At 28.7% G+C, this 25,755-nt stretch overlaps 2 protein-coding genes and 1 pseudogene across 2 annotated transcripts; 2 read left to right on the top strand and 1 right to left on the bottom strand.

Moving 5' to 3' along the window:
• The window catches only part of LOC149056625 (uncharacterized), a 161,628-nt pseudogene that overhangs the window by 125,601 nt on the left and 10,272 nt on the right, over positions 1–25,755 (top strand).
• LOC149056627 (uncharacterized) lies at positions 11,176–12,410 on the bottom strand. The gene is made up of 5 exons (XM_089221922.1): positions 12,401–12,410; positions 12,283–12,327; positions 12,060–12,204; positions 11,725–11,962; positions 11,176–11,529 (listed from the first exon to the last, which is right to left on the bottom strand). The coding sequence occupies exons 1-5, from the start codon at positions 12,408–12,410 to the stop codon at positions 11,176–11,178; spliced, it is 792 nt and encodes a 263-aa protein (XP_089078048.1).
• Positions 23,186–24,108, top strand: LOC149056626 (E3 SUMO-protein ligase ZBED1-like). The gene has a single exon (XM_089224218.1). It carries the CDS (start codon positions 23,290–23,292, stop codon positions 24,106–24,108), a length of 819 nt encoding a protein of 272 aa, XP_089080344.1. The 5' UTR covers positions 23,186–23,289.

The raw sequence follows: 25,755 nt of genomic DNA, 5'->3' as shown, positions 1-25,755 counted from the left end.
TGAAAATCTGTTGTAATTTCAACCGTTGTGACTTATATCCTTGCACGCGATTCCAAACCACCGGAACGTGATAATTCCACACAAGTGAGCAGTTTTTATAAAATACATTACTATAGGGTTAAAAAAAAAAAAAAACGAAATAAACAGAGAATATTACTAAATACGATCAATGCTAATGCAATAAGTCAATAATAGAATATTATATATCTAATGCAGCTATACGACGTGATGAACAGTTTCGAATACCTAACCTATATAGCACTGTTGCAGCTCCGGCTGGTAACATCAAACTTTACTCATTATACTTGTCGAAATTAACATATAATATTGACATTGACTCTCTACGCGATAATAATAATATACTTCGTCCTGCAGGTAGAGACTTCAAACATTTAAATTCGTCGATATAATATCACTACGAGTAGGAATCTCGTGTATAAATTATGATATAATAATATGTACATAATATTTATACAGATTATGCCTATATGATGTATTAATATGTACGACGAGTAATTATAAGTCTTGACGTGAGAGGAAATTGTGTTTAAATTTTAAACTGAAAGACTCCATATTACGAGACTTTTACAATAATATTTCCTCGAAACGAAATCATTTTGTATAATGTAAATACTGATCGAAGTATGTATATGAGTTCAGTAATAACTTGCAGATTATTATGGCATACTCTTTAAAATTATTTATTTATTTAATAAGATATACGCCGAGAATGGCTGTAAGTATTATAGAATATAATAATACCTATACAGGTTAGGTACAGCCATTAATAATATGAACCTATTCATAAAATATTTTAACATAAATTAATGCAACTACATTTCGTAGGATGATATTATAATTATAATTACTATCCAACAATATATAATTATCGTTATAATAATGATAATTTATTTGGTTGTCGTTGTTGATTAGTACCGTTTTTTTAACCACGGCGAGTATAATATGATATAAGGTATATAGTTCATATACACTTCGCAGTCCACACGTGCAAAGTAATCTTTTTAAATACTTTATAATCTCAAACATATAGGTATGCACGTGCACATAATAATATATATTATAATATACAAGTCACACGGGTTGAATTTTGTTACCTACTTGTTATAAAACGAAAGTGCAAGTTCCGAATCGCTTGCACACGCCTCGCTACCTAGCTATTCGTGTATAGTACACGTCCTCTCTCACGGGATCGTAAATTGAAGTTTCCAAATAAAATATAATATTTAAATTATACCGAAAGGCAATGGAATCTACTTCGGCGATTTTGGCTAAATATTTAAAACAATGTACGTATAATATAATATAGTCGTTTAGATTTTTTATGAAACGAAAATGTGCAGGTCGATGTGTATACCACCCATTGGTAGGTATTATTATTATTATTATTATTATTATTATTATTTATTTGTTAACGCGACGCGTAAATGTGCGCAATAAATTTCAGTACACGTATTGGGTTTATTGTCAAGTTTTCTAAAGAGGACGCTTAAATAGCTATCATAATAACAGTAAGAAATAAATTACACTAAAGGCAAATATTTATTTTTAATTTTTATAGTTTTATACCGTCTGCTAGATTTGGGTCACAACAATATAGGTGTTTTACTTATTTGATTTCGTCGTAGGTAGGTTCGTTTGTTCAATTTCAACATAATAGAGAATTAAACTCATATAACTCATACAATTTTATTTATGTTATATTTCACTATTTAAATTTAAATAATTTGTTTTTGTCATATAATTGTCGAGCTATTAAGGTTTTATACTAAGAGCTAAATAAAAATAAAAATATTTTTTTTTTAAATAATGATCATGTCTAAAATTAATTAAATTTGTTTTTTTAAACTTTACTTCAGACACAATACATATAACAAAGGAATATTATTTTTATTTTTCATTGTTGTTAAAGAAAATTATGTGACGAGGATTGAAAAAAATAGTTTTTTGTTTGGGTATAGAAAAGATTGGTTTATAATAAATTAAAAGTTGAATTGCAATAAATAAAAGTGGTTAAATAAATTAGGTAAATTATAATTATTATAATTATTAAAATCAAGTATCTATCAATGAAACTCATTTATTTAATTAATTGGTATGCAGTATAATGAGAAAAATTATAGGTGATAACGTAATTGATGTAATCATTTAATGCATACCTACTCAATATAATAAAAATTAAAATATCAACCTAATGGCTAAAATAGATGTTTACTAGATAATAATATATATGTCTCTTAATAGTAGCTACATTATGATTAATCACAACATCATTTGAATATACAAAATCGTACAAATATCCAATTTACAATATACCCGTTTTGTTATCAATCTGTGTTAACTATTACGAATTATATATAAGTACCTACTATTACTATTGTACTAAATTCATAGTACACGCACGTCATAGTCCATATGCGATAAGTACCTTAATGTATATGTTTGGATTAGAATTGTTAACATGAAGTTTTCTCCACAAGATTTGCTTTAAACGCAAATGTTTAAAACATTGTCAAATTATATGTGATCATAAAAATAATAATAAAAAAATTCTATGTTGCAATGATATTATCATTCAGACGAAAGAAATGATATATATTATTATGAACAATTTGAGTTTTGTGTAAATTGAGTAATGGAGGTGCTTAAATGTTGAGTTAATGTCTAGATGAGAATCACCGACAAAATATCGCGTGACCAAATTATCGCAACTAAAATATCACGAAACCATTATATCGCATATCTACAGTATATACATATTGCCAGCATGAAATATAGCAGTAATTTAATTATAATATATTTCAAGCATATAATATTGTTTTATTAATATATAGTAGAATTGATAAAAATGATAAAAATATGCATAATTTAATAAAATTGATATAAGTTTTAGTATATAGTAAAAGAATTAAATACCTATGTATATGTCGATTTTATACATTCATCTGCCATGAAATGTTTTTATTAGGTACACGGTGGAAAATTTAAAACAATGTGGCCGAAAGGAAATAATATCGGCACTTGCATGGATTATGCTTCACTGCGCTATTTTAAATATTTCATAAATGATATCACGGCTTTTAGAAATTCAATAAGTACCTTTCTACTACGCCCATTAGTGAGTTTAATATACTTTAAATTGTTTTACACGCATTGTTTAATGTCGTTAAATGTTAAATAATATATATTTATGGCAGGTACGGTGTTATGGATTTTTTTTTTTATTTTGTAATGTCATATTTTGGTGTTCTATTATATTGTTGTATGCGTATCGCTTGCGAGTGTAGGTACCTACACCTATAGGTACGTACGTAATATTATTATAAAGTGATGAAAAAAAAACACACACAAATTATTGTGTTTTTGGTTACGGGTGTAATAAAAGTGCATCGGTCCGAACGGGTGCAGCGAATATTATGGTGTGTTTGCGGTTAAGGTCTGGGTTGAATGAGAAAAAAAAATGAAAATTACAAACTAGTGTACCTACCATGTCTGATTATGGAAATGGTGAAGCTGTGTCCGGAATATTGTTCTCGATCTCGCGGGGTATAGACTTTAATCTCAGTTTTCCTCTTGGTTGATTCCCTCTCGCGCTACGTGAACAAACTTTAAGAAAAATATAATTCGTCTCGATACGGAAGAAAAAATTACTAGTGCGCATATTATTATTATTATTATGATATGCGTGTATACAAAATAATATATTGTCGTCGTATATATTATTATATGCGTGTGCGGTGTGCACACAGTAAACGAACGAGCAACGAGTTTGCGAAATGCATTCCGCATGGATTTTTTTTTTTTATTATTATTGTGTTCTGTAATACATGGCATTAAGATAAAAACAAAAACGTATTTTCTTCGTTACTTTTCTGAAAATTTTTATTCATAGAAATTTAACTTTTGAAATGGAATATGGAAAAGATTGTGAGGTAGTATAATAGTTAGTTTATAAGTAGCGTAGGCAATATTATATAGGTATAGTATCTTGGAAGTATAATTAAGAAAGCATTCATGCCTCGTCATTATCGGTTTAAATTGGAGAAAAAAAACTAATAAAAGGCAGTATTTGGGTAGTACAGGTAAGAAGCACTATATTATACACTTTTAGATTCTGAACGAAGTGATGAATGTATTGATTTTACAATGATGTGTGTGTTTTTTTTTTTTTTTTTTTGTGTCTGTGTACAGCATAACTAGTCGAAATAATGCTTTGATTTCAAACTTTGGGGGTAGTTTCCGATGTAAAAGTGAATATCCTTGGTGCATTATACAGGTCAAAAGTAAACATTTTCCAACAGTTTTCAAAAAAATCGAGAAAAATAAAAAAAAATGACAGAAAAACAGGAATTTTTACGCAAAACCAGTTTTCGGCCAAATTGATTTTTTTATATAGTTGTAATTCAAAAACTAATCACTGTAAATACTTAAAATTTTCACCAAATGTTTATGTTAGTGTTATCTATATACAGTTTAATTTTCAAAAATGTCTGACTTTTTTTGAGTTATTTATAGACCACTGAGATTTTCAATTTTTTTGAGAATTTTTTTTTGAAGTGTTGGTAAAAAAATGTTGGACGACCAAAAAAACTTGAAAATTTTATACAAAGTTCCTCATAAGTTATTCTTATAGTGATTAAAACATTATAAAAATACATTGGCACTAGTTTTTTTTATTAGCATTTGAATTTCAAATATTGACTTAATACGTAAAAATTACGAAAATGTTCAAATTATCTTAGATCGAAATTCATAAAAGTTTTTCTTTTTAATTCTAAGATTTGAGAATTTAATACAAGGCTCATATATTTCTACAATAGCAGTTGAAAAATAAAAGAAATATATAGACACATTTTTTTTTTACATGCATTCAAATTTTAATTTTGACAACATACGTAAAAATCACGAAAATTCGTAAATTATTTTATTCTAGAAATGCATAAAAAAATTTCTTTTTAAATCTAAGATTTGAAAATTTAATACAAGATTCCTTACAAATTTGTCAATCTTTATCACAAAAAAAATGTCCACCGGAAATTCAAATTAAATTTTTATTAGCAGTTCCGCGGTGGAAGCCATCCGATACACACGTGTCTCTGTGCGCTCCTCTCGTAATTAATATAATCGTACTCATTAGCGTTCACTGTTCAGTGACAATGAGTAAATCTTAGTTGTACTTTAGTGTTTCTTTTTTTCGCAACCTACAAGCAGTGTTTTTATTATGATAAACTTACCAACGTCGCTTGTATAAGTTCTCCAAAATCGTCGTTTAAAATCCTTACATAAGTTCGCCGTACTCACATTACTACTTTATTACGCAATAGTGCATATGAGTTCTCCTTATCTGCGACCGCCACCAGGCGGTCTAGATAAAACAAACACACGCCGCCGCCGACGCAATTTAATTAATTATGAATAATATTAATAATAGAGCTAATCAGCAAATCGGTCAACGCAAAACAACAACGTCCAGTCAGCCAATTAAGTCTAACCCTCACGCTTCTAATACCAAATATGACGACCCAACTTCAAATAAAAATCCAAATGACAATGTTACTCATGCTACTCAAGGTAAAAGAAATCTCTCTTCATCTTCTCAAACCTCATCGACAAGCGATCAGGTCAATATTATATCGCAAAATATTAAAAAAAAAATCAAACTGTTTAAATCAACAAATCGGTTTGAAATCCTAAATCAACTTGACGAGCCTGACCAAAACTCGTCTTATCAACAGCTGCCTGACGAACCAAACAATGATATCACAGACGAAGTTTTCAAACCCCCACCTCCTATTTTTGTAAGGGGTGTGTTAAACTACTTAGACCTATGTACATCGCTAATTGAATTAATTGGTGTAGATAATTTCTTCTGCGAAACGTCTGCTGACCGTTTAAAAATTCAAACATCGAATCCTGAATCATACAGGGCACTTATTCACATTTTAAAAGATCAAGAAGCGGAATTTCACACTTACCAGCTCAAACAAGATAAACCACTCCGTGTCGTCATACGTAACCTTCATCCAACCACTAATGTAGACACAATTAAAGAAGAACTAGAAGTTCGTTTGTTTGAAATAAGACGTGTTATAAATGTTCTCCACAAAGTAACAAAAATTCCACTTCCGCTCTTTTTCGTAGATCTAGAGCCATCAATCAAGTCAGCTGAAATCTTTCATCTGTCCTCACTGTTGCACACGAAAATCAAAGTCGAAGAGCCCTACAAGTCTAAAACAATCAGCCAATGTACAAACTGTCAGGAATACGGTCACACAAAAACCTACTGCGGTTACCTATCACGCTGCGTCCGCTGTGGCTTAAATCACAAGTCCCCCGACTGTCCAAATCCACGCTCCGAGCCACCAAAGTGTGCTCTCTGTAGAGGCGATCATCCTGCAAGTTACAAAGGCTGTTCCATATACAAGGATCTCCAGCGTGCCAAAAAACCATACACCAAAAGTAACGTTGTACCAACTAACACTAGATTTAATACCACAAATGTTAGAGATAGTCATCCAATAAATGACACCCACCCAATTCAGCCCGATTCTCATTCCCCCACCTATGACCAGGCTACTTCTGGTAGGTCAGCTAATAATCCAACTCCTTCAACCACTCCTGATTTAAATTCTACCATCACAAACTTCCTTGAGGATTTCAAATCACTGATAAATCCCCTAATATCCCTACTCACCAAAGTAATCGAAAAACTTCTTGCTAAATAAAATGTCAGACAAAGCTACAAATAAATCACTTTTAATACTACAATTTAATGCAACTGGAATAAAAAATCACGTCAATGAACTCCAAACAGTTCTTTACAATTCACGCATTGACTTAGCACTAATTACTGAAACCCATCTCACCAAATACTCCAACATTTATATACCTGGGTATAAGCTTTTAAAAACCGACCATCCTGATAACACGGCTCATGGTGGTGTCGCTATTCTCGATCCCTAAAATATCCCCGAAATTATTTAACCATACTACTAATAAAATCAAATTTCATGACCTTGTAGACCAACAAATCAAATTAAACATTAAATTAAAATCCTATAACGACCTGGATCTAGCTGTTAACAATTTCACAAACCTCATTCAAAGTGCAGCTTGGTCATCTACAGTCACCTCCCTCAAACTTTCTAAGTCTCCTGCTATACCAGTCCACATTCGTGAAATCATTGTTGAAAAACGTAGGCCAAGGGCTCTTTACCAGCGAACCCGCTTGCCTTCACACAAGCAAAAATACAATAAATTAGCCAACCATCTAAAAAAATTGTTAGCTAAACTCAAAACAAAATCATTTGAAAGCTTTCTAACTAATCTCTCTGCAAATGATGGTAGTCTTTGGAAAGCAACAAAAAATGCATGTAAAACTAAAGCCCCTAACGCCCCAATAAAAAAAAACGATGGCAGCTTTGCTATATCTGATACAGATAAAGCCGAACTGTTCAAACTCCACCGATCTGAAACTTTTCAACATCACCCTGATATTGCCTCTCCAAATAACATCAACTCTGTGGAAGAGTTTCTAAACTCCCCACTACCAGTTGCTCTCCCTGTCAAACACTTCACCCCGAATGAAGTTAAATATGCTATTGATAAATACCCTAAAAAAATCTCCCGGGTTTGATCAAATTACTGCTGAAGTTGTCAGATGCCTGCCAAAAAAAGCGATCATCCACCTCTCACATCTATTTAACTCTGTTCTCAGGCTCTCATATTTTCCTTCCCTCTGGAAATTCTCGATTATTATTCTGGTTCCAAAGCCCAATAAACCTCCTGACTCCATTTCCTCTTACCGCCCCATTAGTCTATTACCTTTTTTCGCTAAAATCCTTGAAAGACTTTTACTTAAACGTATTCTACCATGCCTAACTATGAATTCCATTCTTCCCAACTCTCAGTTTGGATTTCGATCTACCCACTCAACAATCCACCAAGTTCATAGAATTGTAGATGCAATTTCTTATGCTTTAGAAAAAAAATTATATTGTACTTGCGTTTTTCTTGATATCTCTCAAGCATTTGATAGGGTCTGGCACCATGGGCTCCTTTTCAAATTGAAAAAATTTTTACATCCTGTATACTTCCTGATCATTAAATCATATCTTTCTGACAGATATTTCAGTACTCGTTTCGGTGAAACCCTCTCCAGTATAGCCAAAATATCGGCAGGCGTTCCACAAGGTGGAATTCTTTCGCCTGTGCTCTACAACATCTACGCCTCTGATCAACCAACCTCCCCGAATACGCAAGTCGCCGACTATTCTGACGATAAAGCTATAATCTCAATAAATAATGACCCGGTTATTGCCTCCCACCATCTTCAAAATCACCTCTCCCTCATGGAAGAATGGTACACCAACTGGCGGTTGAAAATAAATCAGTCCAAATCCATACATTGTACTTTTACCCTTAGACCTTCTACCTGCCCAGCTGTCTCCATTCATGGCATCCCTATTCCAAATTCTCAAACAGTTAAATATCTTGGACTAACATTAGATCGTAGATTAACCTGGGCCCACCATATTAAGTCTAAACGAACAAACTTAAACTCTCGTTTACGCCTTCTTAAAACATTTATTAACAATAACAAATTCACTAATATCAACTCAAAACTGCTCATATATAAATCTTTAATCAAACCAGTATGGACTTATGGAATACAGTTATGGGGTAATGCAAAAAAATCAAATATAAACAAAATACAAACTTTTCAAAACATAGCACTCAGGAAACTTCTAAACGCTCCTCCTTACGTCTCAAACCACACTATTCACACTGATCTAAAAATAAAACTGGTGCATGAAGTAGCTATAGATCATTACCAACGCTTCCACAATCGTCTTTCCTCAAATAGCAACCCGCTAATACGTAATCTTGCAGTCCTTACTATTCCTGGTAACCCACCCAGACGTTTAAAACGTAAATGGTGTCGTGACCTACTTGCTCACCCCCCTGCCCTCAACTAATCAATTACAGAGTATCAGTTGTTTAACTAATTATTCTAAAAAAAAGAAAAAAATTTAAAAAATTTAAAAAAAAAATCAATCAATTTGAGTGTCATTAGTGGATGACTTCTCACGTCAAGCGTATCATGTTGTAAATTCTCTAACCATATAAACTTATTGTGCCCCTAAGGTATAGATTGTTTATCTCAAACAAAGAAAAAAAAAATTTTTATTAGCATTTGAATTTCAAATATTGACAAAAATTCGTCAAAACCATGAATATTTTCAAATTATTTTGTAGTTCAAAATTCATAATATTGTTTGTATTAATATCTAAGGTTATAAAATTTAACACCAAGTTTTCCATAAATTTTGCTTCAAATAGCTATAGAGAAAATTTGAAGCGTCATATAGGAAAAATGTTTTGAGCGTTTGAGTTTTAAATTTTTATGAAATCGCGTAATGATAACGATTTATCCTCAAACCAGGTATATGTATATCTATGATAATATAAGGTATTATGAATTATGATAACTACATGATAACTACACTAATTGATTAACCATGACTTATGCAAAATGCGTCTGAATTGAAAAATAAAATATTTGTTTCAAAATAGAATATATGACAATATTTAAATATAATATATCCTAGACTGACAAATCATCTCCGTTCAGAATCGTTTTTCGTATACAATGATACCTATCATTGCATTCAAATTTAATCCCATCCATTACAGTAACCTACTGTACAGCAGAACGACATCCACGACTTACCCACTTTTTTGTGTACGTAACTACACTATTTAAGGAAGAAATTATATCAAAGCTGTTTGGAAAATTTATTGGAGAAATCTGGAAAAAATCAAATAGAATTCAAAAGTCAAATCAATAAATTATGTGCGAAAAAATATACTCATTAAGTTTTTTGATAATTCAACTTAATAATTAATTAATTTTTAATTATAGTGATTGTATTTTAAGCGGGTACCCACATAAGTACAGATAACAGAGCAAAATGTGTAAAGCTGAAACGATATAGACGAAGACGTTTATAGACTTAACGATTGAACTGTTAATTTAAAAACAAAAACATTTTTAGAAATCGTGTTTATTTATTATCGAAATGACGAAAACAAAGACATTTAAAAAAAAATAAAAATAAAAAAATTACAATTACAATTACCTAAGTAAAATATAGTTTGTATTACTGTAAACTTCGAATTAGTAGCTTGATAATATTAACATTTAACACTACCATGTTCAATATCAGTAGTACTTACTACTTTTGTTTACACAAAATGTAATTGATAAATAATTGAACGTACGTATAAGAAAATTATTATTTGATAGTTGAAAGACGGATAAAAAAAAAGTTATGGATTTGAACTATAATACAGTTTGGTATGTAACTTTAAGCGGTAAATAACCATCATCATGTTTATAAATTATACCGATATACCTATATATTAGATTTTTTAAACTCAATCAAATGATTTAATGTTTTATTTTTCTGTTTTATAAATACGATAAATATACCTATCCGAAGTATAACGAATAATAAAATAATCGATTCTACATTGATGGCATACAATAACTGTCTAGTACTTACATACCTATCTGATGAGAATTTTCGAAATATATAATATACGGAAAGATAAACGGTTTTATAGAACAACGTATGGTATGAAAATAAAACTTTTAGTTTTATATCTTTAAGATTTGTCAACAGCACGGTTCAATTGATTTGAATAAAAAAACAATTTTAGATTCTGAGTGGAGCGAGGAATGTATTGATTTTACCATGATGTATGTTTTTTTTTTTAAATTTTTTTTTTCTGTCTGTCATCACGTTTTGGGGCAGTAAAAGTGCTTCGATTTTCGACTTCAGTACCTCGTTCGATCAGAAAGTGAATCTAGTTGGTACTTTAATTGGGGAGGGGGGTTGTCAAAGTGAAAAATTCTGAATATTTTTCTTAATAATTGGGAAAACAAACTAAAAATTAATGGGAAAAACGGCAAATTTTACGCACAATCAGTTTTCGACAAAATCGATTTTAGTTTTTGGTGTAACGTTAAAACAAATGACCATAGATACATGAAATGTTCACCAAATGTTTGTATAAGTATATTCTATCCACCGTGCAATTTTCAAAAAATTTCGACTTAAGTTGAACTATTCATAGGTATATGCAATTACATTATAATGAATGGTCACCATTATAATGAATATCTTCCCTAATAGACATCTCATCCATAATCAAACCACAAAAAAGTTTTTTATTTTTTTTCCCCATTTCTTCAACCTTAAGTTTTACAGCATTCAAACATTCAACACTAAACCCAGGTGTTCCATCAATAGTTGAATACCATTTTCTGATAGTACTTGGATGAGGTAAAGTTTTATTAAAAATCTCTCTAACATAGCTGTATGCAGCTGGAGAATAAATGTGTAAAGTTAACCCAAATGTCCTTAATTCTGGTGATATACTATTTCCTGTTGACATATTTAACTGTTTCATAATGATTTCAGTTTGAAGAGGTGGTATACTTTCCTATAAAAATGATCAACAACATAAATCATTTTATATCATTGTATATTTATATCATTGTAAAACCAATACATTCATCAAAAAAAAAATTAAAAATAACAATATACATTATTGTAAAACCAATACATTCCTCGCTTTGCTAAGAAATACTGTTTAACAAAGTATAAGTTGAACAACTGTTGTTTTTTAGTTTTTTACCTTTAAAACAGTGTAGCAGTTTTCTGAAATGAGTTTTTTTTCTTCATTCAAGTGTTCAACAAGGTTGGATAAATTTTTTATTTTGTTCCGGAGGTTTTCATTGTCATTGGTCAATTTTTTAAGTTTCTTTTTTTGCTCTAAAATAACTGACTGTGAAGCATGCCAATACTTCAAGCGGCTGTTGGGAGTTTCTATATCACTAGGGGATTCAAAGTCTCCAACATACACTTTTCGTTTCCTATAATGTATAAGAATAATTATATTTTTTTTTTAAGTACCTATGAATAGTTAAAAATATGGACCTTAGGTTTTATATAACTGTATAGTGAAAATACCTTTGAGAAAAATGGTTAAATCTTGAAGGAGGCGTAGTTAGTAATTTTTCATCAACCAATTCATCTTTACTCAATGTGTCCAAACTAATTTCTTCAACTAATATTTCTGAAGGTAATGGCACCACTTCTTCATCCAATTCATTATCACACACTGTGTCTAAATTAATTTCGTCAACTAACATTTCGGAAGGTAATGTCACCACTTCTTCTTCCATTTCATCGTGTATTTTATCGATAGTACTTTCAAAACTTAATGAGCGCCGAGAACCTATATTAATAGTGATTGTATTAGTTTATAATATAATTATAAAAAATTATTATAATTCTATATTTGATCTTACTTATACACATTATTCTAATAATACTAGGGACTGCATCCTTCTTTAGTTTTTTTTGATTATTCATACTAGTAATTGGTATTGAATAATCATTTTCACAAAAGTGACTTTCGCAAACTACATGTGAAGGCTTCAATTCAAAAAATTGGTCAATTGACTGAATAAACTTCAACCATTTTGATTGAAGTTCAAGATCTTTAGGGATCCTAGCCATCAATAAATAATAATATTATAAGACATATAATTTAAAAAAAATGACTTATTAGTTTTTACCTGTGTAGTTTTAACCCTTGACCAGCAATAGTTGGCAGGTCTATATGCAACAACTGTTAACCATATTACGGTTGCAACTACGGTTTTTAATTAAAAAATGTATGTATTACCAAATACACTAACGAAATATTACTTCAACAGTTAACAATAAATTGCAGTAAATTGTAAATATACAATGAAATTGAAATATGAAAATCAAACATCAGTCAAATAAAATAACACCGTAATCATAATAATAAAGATAATGTATATGATAACGTTCATGGAATATAAATTTGCGTAATATTTTATTCCATGATTTTCCCAAGATGTATTGCTGTCTCTCTCACACTATGATGACTGAAGTATACATAGGTGGACGGGGTGGAATGCACGGTCCATTAGTTAATATGTCTATGGATAATACAGTATATAATATGTATACATTATATTATTATATGTATCATAATGTACTTATGAAGAAACAAAATAAAAACAACGACAATTTTGTAAAACGAGTCTGTACAAAAACGTCTGTGATAAGTGATTAAGGCGTTAATATTATTTTTTAATTTAATAATGGGACCAATGTTTTAAAATTATTGATTATAGCTCTAAAGGTTTTACAGTGTTCACATTTATTAAATAACAAATACATGATTAGTTTTCAGCTTTCGTTTTGAAACTATTAATGAGTAATTTGTATATTTCCTCAATTTTCTATCTGATATTATATTTTGTTATTATCCACATAATAGAGATTATAATTAGACTATTTGATCACTATAAAACGAGTAAAATGTTTTTATAACTAACAATATGTATTAATAATTGCATTTTTTTTTTAGATAATATTACTGTAATTTTTCAATTTGGATGCTTTGAAATTCAGAAAAATTCAACTAAAATTTCCTTAAAAGATATACTACTTTAAATATTACTGTCTAAAAAATTAATTTTGGCTTTCAGACTTATTCAGATATCAGAATCAGAAATCGTTTTATACTCCTGTAGTGACGCTAGTCCATAGCACTTCTGAAGTCTGTCAAACGCACGTACGATACTTTACTATTTCTTTGTTTTAAATCCAAATGACAATTTTAACTCGTAGAAGGTTAGGTTAGGTATTTATTATTTACAATCGAATTATATAGTTTATTCTACTAAATTTTTTAAATCAAATTTTTAGTACAAGAATACCATAAATTTACTAACGTAACATGCAGCGAAAAAATATACCATTAACGAACACAAATTTCATAATTACTCGTTATTATTATCAAAAGTGAAAATTTAAGGTAATTATATAACTTTAAAAAATTTCAATATAACGTCAAACTAAAACAGAATCCTACAATACATAAAAGGATGAATATAACATATGTAGATAATATATTTACCGTATATTATGTATACATATGTATAATATAGTATATGATATAAAAGTAATTCGACGTAGGCCAGGTAAGTATAATACATCGCATATTATGTTAATTATTATACTAATGTTGGTCACAATTTATTGATTTTCAATTTTTATTCACAGTGGTCTTTGTACTCTAGCAGGTTTTCAATTCCTATCAACAATAGGTATAGCTATTGATTTAGAACTAAAATCACGACAACTAGAACTGATTTGTATACGACGAGAGGTGCCACATATCTTCGTTAAATAATTTACAGATTTTAATGATAATAACGCGTAAAGAATTAAAATTTGCATTCAAATGCCCATTGTTCGTAAGTAATATTACTGCAATACTTCAAAATAAAACTTATGGACATTGTGAAACATTGCGGTGCCATTTGGAATTGATACGGAGCGTTGAATTCCAACGTTCCGCGTCGTGAAATAAATAACAAATTGCGAGTATTGGTAATCACATTAATCTATTGCTATCTCGAATAATAATTTATACAATGTTGGGGCAAGTAAAGCGTCGATCTGCACCACCCAGACTTGATAAGTGAGGTGGCACAGTCGGTTGTGCTTGTGGCTAGTCGGGCACAGGCCGGACTCTATTTACAATGTCGGGTAATTATGTTAATTTTGACAAGACGGTGGGGAACCGCCCGTCACCGGTACAAGCTTATATAAGCGGTACTCCGGTGGCGAAGCAGGTTCGGAAAAGATCAACTTAATTAAGTGTCTTATAAAGTGGTGGTGGCTCTGAAAAGAGCCGTTTTATGTGTTCGGACTGTTGTCCTGGTCGATCGTCATTCCCACCTGGTTGATAGCGTCCGCGTTGTTCTCCGGGATAGCTCGGCTCGTGTCGTGTGTTCCGGCGTATTCGACAACCGATTAACCCTGAGCGGTGAGAATTTATTTGTTAGGCAGAAAAGCTTGAAAATTTAATACAAGGCTTCTAACTCATTGTAACAATAGCAGTTAAAAAATATTAAAAATACATAGGCACGATTTTTTTTTATAAGCATTTAAAGTTCAAATTTTGACTAAATACGTAAAAATTACGGCAATATTCAAATTATTTTAGTTAGAAATTCATAAATGTTTTTCTTTTTAATTCTAAGACTTTAAAATTTAATACAAGACTCCTAACATATTTTTACAATAGCAGTTGAAAAATAAAATAAATACATAGTCATAATTTATTTTTATAAGCATTCGAATTTTGAATTTTGACAACATATTATGTAAAAATCACGAAAATTCGTACCTAAATTATTTTATGCTAGAAATTCATAAAAAATTTTCCTTTTATATCTAAAATTTGAAAATTTAATACAAGGCTTCTAACACATTGTTACAATAGCAGATGAAAAATAAAAGAAATATAGTGTCACAACTTTTTTTTATAAGCATTTAAAGTTCAAATTTTGACTAAATACGTAAAAATTACGGCAATGTTCAAATTATCTTAGATAGAAATTCATAAAAGTGTTCCTTTTTAATTCTAAGATTTGAAAATTTAATACATGGCGCCTAGCATATTTTTACAATAGCAGTTGCAAAATAAAAGAAATACATAAACACAATTTTTTTTTATAATCATTCTAAGTTTGAGTTTTGACAACATATTATGTAAAAATCACGAAAATTCACAAATTATTTTAAGCTAGAAATTCATAAAAAAATTTCCTTTTATATCTTAGAATTTAAAATTTTATATAAGTCTCCTAACATATTTTTACAATAGCAGTTGAAAAATAAAAGAAATATATTAGCACAATTTTTTTTTTTACAAGCATTCAAAGTTTGAATTTTGGCAATACGTGTAAAAATCTCGAAAATCACGAAAATTCGCAAATTATTTTAAACTAGAAATTCATAAAAAATTTTTTTTTAAATCTAAGATTTGAAAATTTTTAATAATCTATAATATATTCTAGACAATATTCACTGACATTTTTATGCAGTTCTTCAAGATTAGAAGGTAACTTGGGAATTGTTCATAATTTAGCAGCATTCAAATTTTTACGGACTCTGTTAATATAATTTTGAAGTAGTGAGTCACTATGACTGTTTGTAGCTATCTCCTTGCGTATAATTTTAGATGGTCGCTCTGTAATAATTTCGTCACATTTTCTTTTTAGTGAATTTGTCAATTGTTGTCTCACAAGTGTACCATAACCTTCTCTTTCGTGGTTATGTGTTAATACTTCTTCACATAAACAATCTTTGTGCAACTTAACATATGCTTTAGATTTTCGATTTGTACATATCCACCTCTTTATGTTATCTGCTAGGTTCTTTTGGAATCCAAACTTGTAATTGTCAATAATCAACAACTTAGTTCCCTTTTCACTAAACATAAACTCCATAATTACGAAAAATTACAGTTTAAAAAATAAAATATGAAATACAAATTACAAATTTATACGATGTGTTTGAGACTTATACGATTCCGAGACTGTACAGTACTCACTGCTCACTAACATTATTGTCATTCAAACATAGGATATAGAAGATATACCATACGGCATACAGCCATAAAAGTACATATTATATCTCAATTGTTATCTTAATTGATGGGGGTATCACAAATAATTTGCTAAACTGCCAATATATAAATATTAAAGATATTGCCATCTTATTGTATATTATACTATAAATTATAGAATATTGCCATGAAGGTACATTTATATTTTATACTATCTAATTTATATTTTGTACCAATTATTAAAAATTTAAAAATTACCTGTACACAAACGGGAACCAATTCGGCTCAATTTAAAAAAATACCTTTTTCAAACGGGAACCAATTCGGTTACTCCCAAAAACTCATTTAACCCTTATTAGATTAATTTATTACTGTAAAACGTTATTATATTAATATATAAAAATTATATATTCGTTATTTTTTTTTCTGTTAATTTGACAGGTTGATTGACCCTTGTATAATCACCTAAACCATACGGCTTAAATTACTATATAACTTAATTATTTACTTTTATATACATTAAATTCATCCTATGAAAATGTTTATATGTTTATAAAGAAATGTTGTTAGATTAAAAAATATTTAGAAAGTATCTGTGCTGGTTTAAGACATTTAGCGCTTAAGTGCAATAATTGCGCTTTCCTAATATTTTCCACTCAAAGACCTTATAGTTAAATATTTCGGCCATTATTTATACCTAAAATCTAAATTTGTATGTACGTACAATATAATGAGTCATAAAAAAAATAAATTAATGGTAGAATAATATTATGTACTAGTGTACTACTATAATTTTTTTTTTTTTTTTTCGTATGGAGGTATGTCTGGGAGTAGGCACGAAGGCCCAGTTCGGACGCCTGTTTGGCAGAATTTCTTGGTCGAGGATCGAACCCGGTCCGGCTGAGCCACATCCGACGCGTTTGACCACTCGGCCAACTCGTCCCCCTACTACTATAGTACTATAGTAATATACTACTATAATATAAACGAATACACAATACACAATATTAAATATAATTTTAAAAAAGGCTTGTTTTATATTTTTCAGAACCTAATAATATGTGCACTAAACCTGTCAAGGGGGAAAGTCCTCTATAATCCAGTCCTGACGGATACTACTGAACTTTGAAATGTGTCCATAAACATAACGACAGTTATTTTGGAAATATATTTTTAGATTAACAAAACTTATAAGTAAATTATAAACGTTTCTCATACACAATTTTATCATATAGACTTTTATTTGGGGCTAGGTAAATTGAGTCCGAGATAAGTTTGGTACATTTTGAAATCGGTAAATTGAGTCCCGGGGAAAAATAGGTAGTAGGTAAGTTGAGTCCCGGAAAAAATAAGGCAGTAGGTAATTTGAGTCTCAGGGTAAAACGATTTATATGCATTTAAAATTTAAAAATGTTCACTATACAATTTTTATTTGTGATTTGTGGACATTCATTGACAGCGTGTATATGATTTTGAAAATAGCAACATGCACTTTTATTGCATAAAAAATAATTATATAATTAATAAAAATGCAATAAAAATGCATTTTGTTATATTCAAAATCATATACATGCAGTCAATGATTGTCTACAAATCACAAATAAAAATTTTATAGTGCATATTTTTAAATTTTAAATGCATATAAATCGTTTTTCCCTGGGACTCAAATTACCTACTAACTTATTTTTTCTGGGACTCAACTTACCTAGGTACTACCTATTTTTCCCCGGGACTCAATTTACCGAGTTAGGGTCATTTGGGACTCAATTTACCAACGCCGTTTTATTTTTGGTTTATCTGTGACAAAATTAAAAAATATGCGAAGTATTTCTAAAAAAAAAATAGATATCTATTCAAAAAATATCAACCGTAATACACAACTTATCTATGTATAATATGATTAAACACAGATAAAATCTGTTAAATAGGACTGCAATGTAAGACGTAAAACACAATTTAATTATTAATAACTAAAATAACAAATCAAATATCTAATTAATTTATTATTGTCAATAATATAATAGTACTATTATCGAAATAATTAAATAAAAGATAACAGTTTAAAATTTTCTATTGAATGTCAAAATTATTTTTCTCCAATAAAATTAGATAATTAATTTAAAAACGAAACTAGGTAATATTTTATTTAACCCTTAATGTATTGTACCTTTGAATTTATATTCGCAAAGTAATATATGTATTCTACTTCATTCAATAATTCAAATTGATTGATTCGAAGCTTTAAATGTTATTTTAGTGCTTTCATCATAGGTAGTATTTCAAATTCATAAAACAATTAATTGAACATTACAATTTTTATACAAACTATCTGAAATAATATTAGTATCATTAAACTAATATGTTTATGTCATTATTATTAAATAATAGCCATTAATTTATAACAGATAAATATGACAATTATGAGTAACATTCAAAACTTATGCAATTCAAATGGACATAATTAATATTATACATGCGTCTCAATTACCTACACTCAACTATATGAATCAACAGACAAATTTTAAATAAATATTTAAAATACATTTTATATACTATAAACATAATTTTCTACTCGTGAATCACGATTTAGGTACATAGTTTTAATTTTTAAATTAAATCGATAAATAATATTGTGTCATTAAATTGAATTAATGTTGGTAAAATAATACAAATTAGTAGAAATTGTAAAATTAAATTCTTTAGCTAAGAACTGAAATCAAAATCATAAATTGTATTTCAATACATTAAACATTAAAGGGATCGAAAATGATGATATTATGTTTTTGGTTTTGCTACATAATATGTTTTCGTTTCAACGTAGGATAGATTTAGAAAAATAAGCTCGATATAGACTTTCCTACATTTTTTATCTTATATCTTTAACTCCTGAAATGTTATTAAAAAAGTAATTTTTTAGCTTGAACATTTTCAAATTTTAATTTTTGAATGTAATAAAATGAAATCATTTATTTTTCTATACCAATGTGCTATTATACAAATAATACATAAAAATTACAGGGTTAAAATTCATGATCCTGCAAAAGATGATATTTTTTTTTAACAGAAAATTTAAAAAATATGTAAAAAGATACAAACAATAAGTCAATAAATATTGTAAATTAATAATAGCACACTATGAAATATGCTATTATAAATAGAATTTATGATAATTACTATGAAATATTACCTAGACTAAAAAATATATTGATTGAACTATTTAGAGTTATAGCATTTAATATACAACCGTATAATAGTTAACGTATTTTGTCATTAAATAAAAGCGTAATAAAATAAAACATATAGGTACAATTTTTTGTAGAAATATGTATTGGTTATAACTTATAACTTGTTTTAAAAATAATAAATAATGTTAAATATGATAATTAAATGATAAAAACACTTACCAGGAATAATATAAAATACGAACGACGAATAGTTGAGAAGTTTTTTGAGTTTTCTATTAGCTGTTGCGATCAACACAAATTTTAATAATGATAGCTTTATTCAAATCGGTTTACCTGCAACTACACGTAAGTAACTTCTCCAATGGCATGCAAGTAATGTTTTTAAAATATGAGATTTTTTCTGGATGACAATATTATAATTACCGTTAATACCCGTCCAATCGAGGTTAGCTGTCGTTATGCAAATTTAATTTATGCGGTTTAACTGTGACTTATAAAAACACATTATAGATTTGTGAGCTTTGTACACAAATGTGTTAATTAGAAACCTAAACATAATACCTATTTAATTTTTATAATGAGCTTATTGTTTTCATTTTGTTGTTAAACGCTATACAAGACAGTAGGTCCAATAATAATAAAAAATAAAAAATAAAAAAAAAATAAATAAAAATAATAATGTATAATAATAAAGTCCAAAGATTCAATTGTAAAATATTGTGGTACCTATACTGATTGTATTTTTTTCTATAAAATTAAAACTGACTATCATTTTTGTGCTCTGACAAATATTTGTTGCATTAACTATCTATAACGACTTACATTATAATTGCTTATACATTTATCCAAGATAACATACGGCTTGTTTTATGTACCTACCCACCGTATTCCCATCGTATTCTTAACTATTAATATACATAACAAATAATTTAACTGTTAAACCATACATGATATCAGTAAAATTTAATTTTGGATTATTTAGCCGTTATGGTAGTGATTATGTGGTTAATATCAAATTCTAAATATACATAATACTAAAAACGGCTTACAAATAATAACAATTATATTATTATGATATAGTTACCCAAGCGATTTTTCTGTTTACTATCAACAATAATTAGATTGAATATAGATACATAATATCGTAATGTACGTAATAAATGCTATCTAATGATGAAAAAAATCAGACACTGGATATTTAAGTAAGTAAAGACTTAATACGATAAAAAAAATAAAAATAAGTTTAAACAGTAATGTACCCGTAAAGCAGGGTAACATGAGACATTTTTTTCGTTAGCATGTTATTTCCTCATAGGAATATTGTACTTATGAATAAATTGTTTTTGAGATTAAACATGCGTATTAGCTTACAAATTGTAATTTTTTTTGTTAATTTTAAAAGATTATGTAGTTAAGCATTTTTTTTTTTTAAATGTCACTGTCCCAAGTTACCCTTGAAAAAGTATAACTTAGGACAATAATATTAAATAGCTAAAAATATCTTGTTTGACTCATGAAGGATTACTTGGGACTCATTTTTTTATGTATAATTACATTTCAGCATTTTATATCATTTGATTGAAAAAAATAGGTATTAAAACTTTGTAAAGACAAAAGATACCTAATAAGTGAAGCAAAAAAAAAAAGAAAGAATTCAGCATTTTAAACAATTTCATTTTATTTAGTACCAAAACTAGGCATATAAAAAAGAGTTATTTAACAAACTTAAAAACAGAACAATTGAGTCTTTTACAGGTATAATTTAAGAAAACAAAAGACAACCTTTACAGTCAATCCTTAAACTGTACATCTTAAATATCTCATTAAAAAAAAGTAACAAATATCTTTATATAATGATCAGTCTCACACTTTGACTGTAGGTCTTCCTACTGGCTGACAGTGTTTTTTCACAACTTTTATTTGTAGGGTTGACTTGGAAATGCCATACTTTTCAGTCACTTTCCGATAAGATAGTCCATTCTTACAGTCTTGTACTGCCTGAACTAACGTATCATTGCTGAAATTTTTATATGGTCTACTGCCGGTCGTTTCTTGATTTTTCCAACCATTATAAAACTAATGGAAAAAAATAAAACATTTGAATAATAAGGTAAAATATGTATTCAATTATTTTATTTTAGAGTTAACTTGGGGCAGTTGTGAAACTTGGGACAGATGTCCTATGTTACCCTAATATCAATAAAATTGTTTTACCTCATCCATACATTATCTTGTATTAGTTATATTGGAGTGATAACTATACTTAAAATTAATTGTCAACTAATGTAGCTTTAAAATAATATATAAATCAACATGATTATCTAAATATTATATTCTCAAGACATAAAGCTATTTAACATATTATGTAAAGCCCTTAAAATGTATTAATTAATAAATTTAAATAATTAAAATATGTTTACCTTGAATAATGCTGCCGGCTTCTTAGTCATTTTCATTAGTGTGGTAACTAATAAAATTCCTTTGATAATGGTATTAAATAGTGAAAACAGTGATGCTAGATGGCATAAATTGAAATATGCCTAAAATGGCCCAAGTTAACCATATGTCCCATGTTACCCTGTTTTACGGTACATCGGAAATAACTGATTTATTTTTCGGCGTCAGTACTTATATATAAAAAATACAATAATAGGGTATTGTTCGGGCTATGGTATTTTTGACTTTTCGATGGATGGAGAACATAAATTAATAGTTCTGAAACAAACAAACAAAAAATTCAATTACGTGTAATTTCATACAATTAAAATCATTGAGCATAAAAGGTATGCCAAGATATATGTAGATACCAAACATGTCGTTACCTACCTAGACTTCGTAAATTTTCTTGAAATTCGGTTTTGAAATCTTTTCGTGATTTACAGACAGAATAAATTGTTTTTTTATTCTATACAATTAATTGCTCAGCTTTTCGTATTGGACAGAGCAAGGTATTTCAGCTTTATAATATATTTTTATCACTCGAATCGTGCTGGTTATAGTCCATTTTGTAAATAATTTATACTGTGTTATGAAAATAATATGATTTATAACTTATATAACTCACCGTTTCATAAAGTTTTGTATTAGATAACCCGTACGAGTAGTTATGAATATTTAGTTTTCGGCTTATTTATGCTGTCGGCCGCTATGTTTGTCTATATAAGCAGGCAAAGTATGCGAATTTCAAATTAACAATCGTATATTTTTAGTTAAGTAATTAAAAGGACAGCGCATTTAACTGGGAAATTAATGGTAAAGTTTCAACTGTTATCACAGATAATGCAAGGTAAATGCAGTCAAGTTACTACCTCTTACTATAGACAATGAAAATATGGATGTGACATGTGCTGCTCACAGTCTACAATTAGCCATTAGTACTGCACTGAAAGATGAAATATTTTCATTATTAATAAGACAATGCAGTGCTTTAGTTGGGCATTTCAAACACTCAAATGTAGCTAAACAGTCATTATTTAAAAAACAAGAACAGTTAGGAATTCCTCATCAGTCACTTGTTCAATATTGTAAGACACGATGGAACTCAATATACTTAATGATAGACCGTCTTTTACAAAATAGAACCCCAATTTTAAATGTATTAACAGACAGAACAGTTACGTCTTTAAATTTTGCTCGAAAATTAGAAATTACCGAATCACAATGGTTAAAAATAGAAAATCTCGTAAGTCTTCTTAAACCACTTTATATTGTGACTAATCTATTTTGTTCAGAGCACTATTCACCAGCATCAATGGTTAGACCATTACTCGCACAATTAATAGAAAATCATTTAAAACAAAAGGAAAATGATGATCAATATGTCACGTATTTTAAACATACAATAATACACGAAATTAAAGAACGATTTAAACTTGACTGGAATGAAACAAGTTCTGTTTCTGTCAAACAAATCGCGTCTTTTCTAGATCCTCGATATAAAGATTTAGAGTTTGAACCGATTGGTGCAAGAGAAAAAATTCGAAAGGTTGTAAAGGATTTACTTGAAAGATTTAGAACCCAAAGCATTAATTTGGAACAAGAACAACCAGTTCAAAGGAGCGATCTTGAATTTTTGTATGGAAGTAAAATAACAGACAATAATGACATAATCATTCAATTTCAAAATTATATAGCTGAACCTCAATTACGATCCGATCTAAATTCATTTGAATGGTGGAAATGTAGAGAGAATAAATATCCAGCTCTTGCAGAATTAGCGAAGCAATATTTGGCTATTCCTGCCACGTCAGTCAGCTCCGAGAGATGTTTTTCTACTGCTGGAAACATAGTTACTTCGAAAAGGACATGTTTACTGACTAAAAATGTAAACATGCTGATATTTTTGTATCAAAATCGAGAATTGTTGCTCTAAATATATTTTTGAGTTTAGATGGGCATCACATGGATGCAAGCTCATCATTAAAATTAAATTATAAATAAGATGTCTTTTTTGTTCATTATTATGTTTATTTATTTATTATAACTTCTTAGATTATTATTTATTTATACATTTTTTTATTATTACATTATCTATTTGCTTAAATTTGTTTCATGTAGTTCTATATATATATTAATAAACCAAAATTATTAACGTCAATAAATAAAACAATAATTGTTAATGTTATTTACAGAGCGTACCTAAACAGTTATAGGTACTTAATGTTAGGCCTAGTTTACACATGGTCACTAGTCACTACATACAAGGACCGATGGCGATGAACGTGATTATATAAAATCATGTATTCACGTAATTATCCAATTCACGGATTCACGTAAATATAATAATTCACGGATTCACGTGAATATAATAATTCACAAATTCACGCGAATAAAATAATTCACGAATTCACGTGAATAAAATTATAAATACACGTGAAATTTTAAGCAACGGGTTATAAAAATTGAACCTTTATTTCACGTGAACACGTGAAAACGTATGCACGTGAAATAAGGAGCTCTAATGCTTACTCATAAACTAAATTACTTTAATCACGATAATAGGGATCATCAAATAAACTAAATTACTAATTAAAATTATAGACTGACAGACCCATCTTAACTACATTAAGGGTCGCTGTATGATACACGTTGATACATATCTATTTTGTTGTTATGTTCTATTGTACTAACATTAAATAATATAATATAAAATATAAATTTAAATAAATATGTTCAAATGTCAAAAATAAACAACCATAGTAACAATTAATAGGTAATATATAAATATATTAATATAACATAGCAATAGGAATAATACATATTTTTTTTATCATTTTAACCATTATATTTTTTAACAATTGATTGTGTATGTATATACATATATATATATATATGCCCGGTTGCATAAAAATCATTGATTAAATAGCTAACGGATGATTAGCTAATGGCTCATTAATGATTTTAATGCCTCGTTAAAACAATATACAATTTTTCAAATTCTCCAAGGAGAATAATATATTTAATTTATAATCTCCTATTTAAAATATATTTTTAACAGCTGAGTTGATATCATATGGTTGTAATAAATAAAATAAATAATAAATAAATTAAAATAATAATTTAATATTTTATTTTTATGTTATAACTTATACGTTTTAGGGCCGGTTTTTCAATTGGCATAATAACTGCCAGTTAGTTAACCATCAGTTTAATTTAACTATCGTTTAAAATGCCAGTTAAATAGTGCACTGTTTATCAAATGAAATTGATGTGCCAGTTAATTAACTAGAGGTTAATCGTAAAATCAATATATCTTATTAATGGTCATACTGTAAAAAGTGTATTATCTTATTTTGCTTTTGCTATTATCAGTGATTGTGTTTTGAAAGTGCCGGTTGCGGGTTGATTTTACATAATACGTTTGTAGACTTGTACTTTGTAGTTGTGTAAAAATCTTTAATCCGTCTTTTAGTGAAGAATATAAAATGAGTGGGTTAAGTAAAAGAAAACGTTCCAATAATTTCAGTTTTTCCGAAAAGGAACTTTTATTAAAAATTGCTCTTTCCAGGAAAACAGTGTT

The sequence above is a fragment of the Diuraphis noxia genome, unplaced genomic scaffold, assembly GCF_037042655.1.
Source record: "Diuraphis noxia isolate RWA-SAM2 unplaced genomic scaffold, SU_Dnox_SAM2 contig0003, whole genome shotgun sequence".
NCBI lineage: Eukaryota > Metazoa > Arthropoda > Insecta > Hemiptera > Aphididae > Diuraphis > Diuraphis noxia.
Note: the sequence above shows the minus strand (reverse complement) of the source record. Positions and strands in the feature narration are given on the sequence as shown.